Source organism: Rhincodon typus, chromosome 9 (assembly GCF_021869965.1).
Source record: "Rhincodon typus isolate 14 chromosome 9, sRhiTyp1.1, whole genome shotgun sequence".
In the NCBI taxonomy this organism is placed as follows: domain Eukaryota; kingdom Metazoa; phylum Chordata; class Chondrichthyes; order Orectolobiformes; family Rhincodontidae; genus Rhincodon; species Rhincodon typus.
In genome coordinates this window covers 79787160-79796925 of record NC_063340.1, presented here as the reverse complement: position 1 = coordinate 79796925, position 9766 = coordinate 79787160, and the positions used below count along the sequence as shown (strand labels likewise).

At 40.1% G+C, this 9766-nt stretch overlaps 1 protein-coding gene across 1 annotated transcript in view; it reads left to right on the top strand.

Annotated features, from left to right (window-relative positions):
• kif28 (kinesin family member 28) overlaps window positions 1-3431 on the top strand; it is a 56974-nt gene extending 53543 nt beyond the window's left edge. Inside the window, 2 exon segments of the mRNA XM_048601367.1 lie at window positions 184-263; window positions 3258-3431. Of these exon segments, the coding sequence (XP_048457324.1) occupies window positions 184-263; window positions 3258-3431 (254 nt within the window).
• The last annotated feature ends 6335 nt before the right edge of the window (window positions 3432-9766 follow it).

Below are 9766 nucleotides of genomic sequence, written 5' to 3'. Positions count from 1 at the left end.
CTGCTCCTCTGATGCTGCTTGGCCTGCTGTGTTCATCCAGCTCTACACCTTGTTATCTACACTAAAATCTTAGTGTGTTTTCTCATTTATTGCATACTATTTCTGTCCTATGTGATCAGCACATTGGTCAATGCCAAATGCAAGTAATAGAATTGTATTTGTGCTCTGTTTCATGTTGTGAAGAGGGTTGCACAGAAATCAGTTCCTCTTTAGGTGACATTGAACTCACTGATGAAGGCAGCATAATTATTCTGAATAATGTGGTAAGTATGCTTCACCTGCTCTCACATCTCTTTCCAGAAGTATATCCTGATAGATTTAATTTTAAAAGCATTTGGTTCTCTGGTATAGCTGCACAGGGAATGCTTACATAACACATGAAGAGAAAGTTGTTCTTGGTCTTATAAATATTGTCCTTATTGTTACGACTCTAAAAGAGGACCACACTGGAAATCAATCCTCACTACTCTGTAACCTGTACCAAAAGTGTAAATCTCTTATTTAATCACCAAAATGGGCAAATTGTTTCCCTTTATTATGACTGTCCAGAGTAAAAGAGAGTTTCACCAAATTTCTTCACTTTTTTTATTATAAACAGTACTTAATCTTTAAACAAATAGAAAAATTAGTTAACAACTTAGCTATAATCAGGAGTTAAATGATATGCCTTTAGCCCGAAATGGACACATTCGTAGAACAAATTGGACAATACAGCTCTGCATAGCAAGTACGTTAATTTTTAAAGGCCAAGGGTCTGGACTCAAAGCATAAAATTGAATGACTTCTCATGTTTCCTGTCAACAACATCAAAATGCTGTAGAATGATGGAAAATATTCAGATCACATGGAAAGTCAGTTTGACTTAGGTCTTTGAATAGAAGTAACTTCATAGAATAGAATAATAGAATCCCCTACAGTGTAGAAGCAGGCCATTCGGCCCAACAAGTCACACCACCCTTTTAAGGGCATCCCATCCAGGCACACCACCCTACCCTATCCCTGTAACTCTACATTTCCCATGGTTAACCCACCTAGCCTGCACATCCCTAGGCACTATGGGCAAGTTAGCATGGCCAATCCACCCGAACTGCACATCTTTGGACTATGGGAGGAAACCTGAGCACCCAAAGGAAACCTACGTAGACATGGGGAGAATGTGCACAGACAGGAATGGAATGGAACCCAGGTCCCTGGCACTACGAAGCAGCTGTGCTAACCAATGAGCCACCGTGCTATTGTTCACTTTCAGAGTTTATGAGGTAGTCAGGGATACTAATATTTGGAAGTTTCTCAGGTTCTCAGAAATACTTCAGCCTGGAGAGAAATCTTTTTAGCATATCCTGCTTTGAGATTTCTTTTTTGCTGAGAGGACAGAGAGATCTTTTAAGCAGCATGTTTTTGGGGTCTTTTGGTCTTTCTGCTGGCACACCTAGGTTTCCTAGATTAAAAAAACACTCTAAAAGGGTGTTGCTAGACAAATATCAGGACATAGGCTCCACTACTTCTAAATGAACGATTAAATCCATAATGAAAACAGAAATTGCTCAAAACGCTCAGCAGGTCTGGCAGCATCTATGGAGAGGAAGCAGAGTTAACGTTTCGAGGAGAGGCGATGGCCTAGTAGTATTATCACTGGACTGTTAATCCAGAGACCCAGATAATATTCTGGGCACCTGGGTTCGAATCCCACCAAGGCAGATGGTGGAATTTGAGTTCAATAAATATCTGGAATTAATAATCTAATGATGACTATGAATCCATTGCCAATTGTCAGAGGAAAAACCCATCTGGTTCATTAATGTCCTTTAGGGAAGGAAACTGCCATCCTTACCTGGTCTGACTGACATGTGGCTGCAGACCCACAGCAATGTGGTTGACTCTTAACTCCCTCTGGGCAATTAGGGATGGGCAATAAATGCTGCCTGGCCAGCGATGCCCTCATCCCGTGAATGAATTAAAAAAAGGCCCAATGTCTCTTCTGCAGAATGGGGTTGATTTTCTGGCATCCTCAGTTCTTAAGGTGTTAATTAAATCCATAAACCTCATCTCTTATCTCTCTGAGAAGCTTTGCTCATCTCCTTCCCTGTTACTTGTTTTTCAGTAAACAGCTGGTGGCTTACAGCATTCATTAAGCTGTTTATTTGATTTCTAAGAAATCAGGGAAAACTCCTTTTCAAACCAGATATCGTCCGTATATTTAAAATCCTCTGGATAGTTCTTAATTAAGAATGTATATTCCCAACATTACTGTCTCCTTGTGTTTGGATGAGAGAGGATAAAGCAGCAGAAATTGCCATCATTTGTTACAAACATTTTTGGGCGAATTGTAAATTTGTAATATGTAAACTGAGGGAATAAATTTGCATTTATTGCAATTTTCCAATGACACAATTAACAATTGGTGGGGTAAATACAGCACAAAATTATATAGGGACATTGATAGATTAAATAATCAGCATGGCAAATGGAACATTGGCCTTTATAACACAAAGGCTAAACTATGAAAGTTTTGCGACAGCCATACAATGCCTTGGTTAGAACAAATATGGTGTATTGTGTACTGTTATGTGCAGCGCATCTTTGAAAGGGTACATTAATTGGCCTTGAAATAAATGCAGCACAAATTCACCAGAATGTGATCAGGTCTTCAAGAATTAAATTATGAAGAGAGACGACATAAATTCAGGTTGTAATCCCTGGAATAAATAGAAGGTTAAGGGTCACATGTTTGAGGGTTTTGAAGATGTTGAAAGGAATTGATAGGGTAATTAGACACAAACTATTACCTCTTGTGGGAAGACTCCAGAGCAAGGGGACATTACCTTAAAATCTGAATGTCTTCACATAAAGGGTGATAGAAATTTGGAACACTATGCCGTAAGAAGCAGTTGATGATAAGTAGAAGGTTCCATCTTGGAACCAAAGTTGCTTACTTCAGTCCTGACAGTGCTTCTAAATTCAAGAAAAAACATCATGGATTTTCCAGTGCTTTGCAAAAGTAAAACCCAGCAACACTGCAATATATCAATTTACTCAAATTATTGACAAAACGCCCAGAAAAACAAGATGCATTTTCTCTGAATTTTACTTTTGACAAACTTCACATTTTATTAACATTATGGAAGGAATTGTTGGCTGACCAGATTCTGTTTGTGACGTACATATTTTACAGGAAACTTAATAAAGGTTGGTAAACTAATAAAAATTGAATGCATTCCGTTCATAATTTCACAATCAGATTTTCTCTTCAATTGCAGGAAATGGACGATGACCAGCTCTCTGAACTTTACATCAAGCTATCAAAGCTGGAACAAGAGATTGAACTTCTGAGAGATGTCAACAGAATCTTAAGAAAAGACAATGTTTCCATGAAGAGCACCTTAAGGAAAATGATGAGTGATGGTGTGCAGAACCAGCAGAGTGTATCGTGATGCCCAATGCAAATTTGCTCAGGCTGCACAGCCAACACTGTCTTACTATTAATATTCCGTTCACCTCAATATACATCATCCAGCATGAGATCAAAATGAGTTAACATGGAGACATTTGCAGCTTCTTTCTCATACACATTAATCTATGGAAACATAAACAGTATTCAAACCTTTGAACCTGTTTATCCATTCTACTAAGTAATGGCTGAGGTGCACCCATCTCCATTTCCTGCTTTTGTTCCATACCACTCAATTCTCTTACTTATCACTCTCAGTTTTTAAAACTTCTATTGACTCCGTATTCCCCACTATGTTGGAGTAACATGTTCTAGACTTCCACCATTGCTCTACATGTGAGTGAAATAGCTAGGTTTCAGTTCTAAATCATCTAGCTTTAATTTTAAGGGATTATTCCATCTCATTCAGTAATAAGAACAGAAATTGCTGAAAAAACTCAGCAGGTCTGGCAGCATTTGCAGAGAGAAATCATAGCTAACGTTTCAGGTCCAGTGGCTCTTCTTCAGACCCATCTTATTCAGTATTCCGCCACCAGAGGGAGTAGGTTTTTTGTATCTACAGTATTTGATTGGAATTCATTCATTGTTTTACGCTTGTGAGTTAGATCAGCCCCGATGCTTCACGGAAACATAAACCAGCTTTGGCATCCTGGCTTCATAATTAGCCCTTTAAACCCTGGAATAATTCTGGGTAATCCACACTGTACCTTTCTAAGGCAGAATCACAGAACTGTTAGCACAGAAAGTGGGCATGCAGCCCATTGGGTCTGTACCAGTTCTATTCCCTAGTGTCAATCTCCTGCCCTTTCCCCATATCCCTGCTCACTATTTCCATCCAAATAATCATCCAATGCCTGCTTGAATGCCTGAATTGAACCTGCCCCCACTACATTTGGATATTTCTTTCCTGAAGGTCAGTTCCCAAACTGAATGCAACCTGTACGTGGTGTAACATCCTGTACTGTAGAACCCACACGTCCTCTGTTCCCAATCCCAATTGAAGAACTAGAGGTCTAGCGTTTTCCCGGTAAGCAGAGAAGAATCATTAATAGATTAATTCCCAAAACTTATTGTCATAAGCATCAGGCATGCCCTACACATAGTCAATAAACTGTAGATTAATATAGCTGTTGATATTAATCTAGCGCATATAGATCCCTTGTAATTATTCAAGTTAAATCAACGCAGCAGAGAATCTTTTATTTGACAACTGAAGGAACAGCAGATGCTGGAAATCAGAAACAAAAACAAAAATTGTTCCTATTTAAATAGATTAAAGCTTTTGTTTAAATAGATTAAAGGGCATTTTAATTGCAAGTTATTACTGAAGTTTCTTTAAGGATAAAGAGTTAACAAGAAGTTACAGATATCAAGCTTAAAACAAGTACAATAAGACGGAAGAATAATTACAAGAAGGACGTGACAAATAAGTCTTTGTGGTGCCACCGGGGACATTGTTTGAGTTCCTTGTTGTCGAAATGAAGAGTTTACACTTGAAGTCAGATCCAGTGGCTGAAAATGGCCAAGATGGCTGCAGTGGAATAGCAGCCCTGCATTTGAGCTCCTGGTCCAGGCCTTGTCCGCTTCTGTCTGTTTTCTTTGTTTCCTTTCTTTCTTTTGACTCTTGCTTGGCATCGGCAGCGTTGAGACTCTTTTGGGGGCAGAGAGTGAGCCCAGTGTGGGGAGAGAGAATGAACCCAGCGCAGGGGGAAAGTGAGCCGTGTGTGTGTGTATAGAGTGAGCCCTGAGGCAGAATCAGTGAGGTAGGCCCAGCAGTGAATGATGGCACCTGAGAATCAATGACTTTGTTGTTTCTTGGGTCCTGGGCTGGCAATGGCACCAAGATAACAATGGCTGCGGCAACAGTCTCTGACATTGATGTGCCCAGTGGTGAAGGTATATCAGCCCTGCTGCGAAAGATGGTGCCTGACGTTCAGCAACTTCAACATGAGTTGGGTCTGGTGAGGCGATGGTGGCTCTGAGCTGGCTCAACTCAAACATAGATAGACTTCTCTTTAATCTATATCTTATTCTTAAACCATGAAAATGGCACCAAATTATGGTGACAAATAAAAAGTTTTTCACTATATTTTATTGTACTTCACTTTAAAATAACATGATAATGAATCACTCATTCAAAATGGTTTCTGTATTTGAATAGTTGTTGTTCTCTTGTACAGGTGAACCAGCAGTAGATCTTGAGAGGGAGTGAAGGTCACTTGTTTTTCACTCATTCTATGGTTTTGATACCTTTGCACAGCCTAACTTTCATACAGTATGTGACTTCCATGTACTTTTCAGTTTTGTCCTCCCTCAAGCAAAACATTTCCTCTGAGGCTGGTTCTCAAAGCCTACTTCCTTGAGTTTTGTACATTGGATGTTCTTAACCAGATTTCTTTATACAGTATAAAGCTCAAATGATGTTAAGTTTGAGGAATCAGGGCTGAGTGCTTTTCGAGTTCTTCCCCCCATCTGCTGCTTCACTCTGAGGCTTGAACTTTCACACTCTGATTTTTCTGTTTGCAAAATCCTGGCATTTCAAGAGTGTTTACATGTCTGGACATGTTTCTGTCCATAACCAAGTGAGAACTTATGACTGTGTGGTCAGGCAACTGATAGCATTCATGTTATTTTAGTTAGGTTTAAAGTTTAAGTTTAAAGTTTATTTAAAGTTAGGTCAATTATGTTTTTCCAAAATACCACAGTATCATAAAGCCTTTGTTTATGACACGTTAAATAATGGAGCTCCACACTTTTTCCTCCCACAATCTATCAGTCCATAAAGTACAAGTTTGATATAAGAGGTAATCACTAATCACAAATTTACATTGCCTTGGTCTCTACTTCATTCACGAATATAAGTACAGACGGGAGGCTTTCTAACATCCCTGAATGGCCCAGTTCAGTTCAAAAGTTATGCTTTAAATAGCATTTGTGGTGTCTTTTACTTAACAGTGGAACAAGTTACTTGCCAGATTGTACAGTAAGTGCACAGGAACTAGAGGTATCCAGGAATCTCAAGTAATGCAGATTTACCCAAAACTTTAGCATGGCATAAACACAGCAGCTAATCATTGCAACTACCTACTGCTTGATTTGGACTCCATTGCTACTTGTTTCTTAAGCACAAGCAGTAATGACATAAAATAAAAACAGAACACTTTGGAAATACTCAGCAGGTCAGACAGCATCTGTGGAGAGAAACAGTTTCACCTCAATGATGACCCTTCATTAGAATAAGAAATGAAAGAAACGTAGTCGGTTTTGTGAAATAACTGCACAGAGGCTGATATCCGGTCACCGAGTCACCCGTTATTTACATGTGCACAGTACATGGCCTCTGACCAGCCAGCTCAGGGCCAGGCCCTAGAATGCGGAGATTCTTGAATGCTCCTGTTTATTTCCGACAGCCTGATTGGCCCAGGTTAACAACCCCAATCAAGGATCTCATAGTCAATGAGATCCATCTGGCCCCGGTTCCAATCACTACAGTTTTGGGCCAGTGAAACCAAGGAGGGCGAGGGTAGAGAGTCTGGTGGAGCAACAAAAGGGAATTTCAGAGGAAGCCAGTGAAAGAGTGGGGATAGAGAATAGAATAGCCTTTATTGTCACATGCACTCAAATGAGCACAGTGAAAAGTTTGTAATGTCACCTCTCAGCGCCGTCTTAGGTACAGGGTACCTAGGTACAGATACTTTAAATGTTGTTACAGAATTGAGATAGTATCAGAAAAGACTAGTGTGGAAATACAGAGTTTAAATAGTCCAGAATGAGAATAAAAAGTGTCTTTAAAGCGCTCAAGTTATAGTCCTTTACTCACTGAGTCTGTGCCCGTCGGGCTTCAGAACACAAGGCCTCACTGCCTCCATGCTCTGGCTTCTGTCCCGGACTTGCCTCCGGGACTGGATCCCCCCAGCCAGCCCACGCGCGCTGTGCTCCCCACTCTGGGCTCCAACCTGTAACTCATTTCTGGGACTTGGCCCACACACACTCTGCTGCTGCGACTCACTTTCGGAACTCAGCCCGCAATCGCTCTGCTCCGCTCCCGCCCTGGTCACAACTCAACTCCCGTGCCAGGCTGGTCTCAAACTCCGTTCTTCATTCCCTTCAGGTAGGGTACTTTAAGAAGTTAAAAGTTGGGGTGAGAAGGAGAATAACTGCAGCAAGAGCATGAATAAAGAAATAGGAAAAGGAGCTGGTGAACAGAGGAGGTCCAGCTCGAGTATCTTACTCTGCTGCCATCTTAACCAATAGAGATTAAATGACACAAGATTTCACAGTACAAAAGCCAAAGGGTCAGGTAAAGAGTTGAAGGCTGCATCCAGATGAGGTATGCTATATTTCTGCAGTATTTTGGTTTTGAGTAGTGACATGAATTTGTACCTTAATTTTTGATCTCATCTTGCTTTTCCCTAGCGCCAAGGCCTGACGAGAAGTCTTTCCATCAAAAAAACACACAAGCCTTTGGCAGTAAGTGTACACCCAAGGCCAATTATGAAGTTGACTTTGCCAAGGCTCTGAAAACATTTTACCAAAGCATGAACAGGGTGCAGAACCAACTGCTAGGATTGAGGCGCCAAAGACCACCGGTAAAGTTTGATTCTTAAACCTACATGAAACAATTGAAGCCAAGATTAAATGATAAATGTAATAATAAAACAATAAACTGCGGATCTGAAACAAAAACAGAAATTGCTGGCCAAAATCAGCAATTCTGGCAGCAGCTGTGGGAAGAAAGCAGAGTTAAAATTTCACGTCTGGCGACACTTCAAGAGTCACTGGACTCGTAACGTTAACTCTGCTTTCTTCTGATGTATGGCTGCAGGATATACCGATTTGTCATTTTTCTTCTGTTCAGTCATAGTGTTTGTGGCTACAGCTCCCACTATTGCAGGGTCCCACTCTTAGCTCTGCCACAACGGAAGGTGATAAATGGACAACCTCACAGTTGCAAGTTTCTCAACAATGTCAGAAATTATATTTAAATTGCCATATCTGCAACAAATTGAGTTCACAGATGTCAATCTCAACATTCCAGGACGAAGACAATGTTGAAACACTGAGAATGTACCTGGACAACCAAACTCGGATAATCAGGGATTTTGGAGACTCTCTTGAATTGTGCACAGACACTCTGAAGAATGATATCAGTCTAATTGTTAAGAAAAAGAAGGGGTACAGCCTGTGGGGCTCTGTGACAAAGTGAAGCCAGTTTTTTTTTTAAAAAAAACTCTAAACAGTCGATCCTCTCTAGGGGAAACGAAGAAGGTAGCTCCTGAATTCTCTTTCCAAAACAAAGTTGTTTTTCTTTTACAGGCTCACAAATGGCCAGCACCCTGTTTAATGAAAACAGTTGTAAACTCACTTCCTTTTTCTATAAGGAAGTTATCTCCTTCCCTTATCTCTATAACTTCCTAATAGCTTCTGAGGTCCCTGCCTTCCTCTCATCGTGGCTTCTCTTGCCTCTCCGAATTCTTCACTGACAGCAGTGTCTACAACCGATTCAACCAAAGCCCTCTCATTCTCCCCCTAAACCTTCCCATACGTCTGAAGATGCTTCTTAAAATACCTACATTTTTTTGACCAAGCTTTAGGTCTAATTCCTCCTCCATAAGCTGAAAAGTGCCAACTTTAATAGTACTCCTGTGAAACACCAAGATGTTTTGCTTGTTAAAGATGCTGTATAAATGCAAGTCATTGTTTTGTTGTTATTGTAAAGAACATTTTAAGTGCTTGGCGAGAAACTTACCCATTAAGATCACTCATGATGAATTGTTAGAAAGATGAACATAATCCCAAACACAAGAAGATAAACAAAGATTAATTGTTGTGTGATGTAACCTCCATTTGTTAAAATAGTACTACATTTTCTGAAACTTTCCTTCCCTATCTGTATTTACCCATGCTTTCTCCGTGTCCACTGCTACGATTGTTCAAAGAAAAGTAAAACTCTCATAACAACTTAGAAGCTGCCAATCTCAAGAATCTTCCAACAATATATGACTCCTTACTGATCAGGACCACATGAGACAATTTCCCCACAGGATGCACCTGACAAGCAGTCTTAAAAGGACAGCCAGTTAAACAATTAAAGTTCTCAACCATGCTTCACCATGAACACGAAAGGAGATCAAATTTAGCTCAGAAATTAGTAATAATCATCATCGCAAAACAGCTAACAAAATTGAAAGACAAAAATAATCCTCAGGTTTGCCTTGACTTTGACAACTTGGTCCCGCTGGATGGAAATTTACAAACATTGGCAATATAGAGAAATCTTCAACAATAGGAAGTGACATATGATTTGGTTAGCTTGGT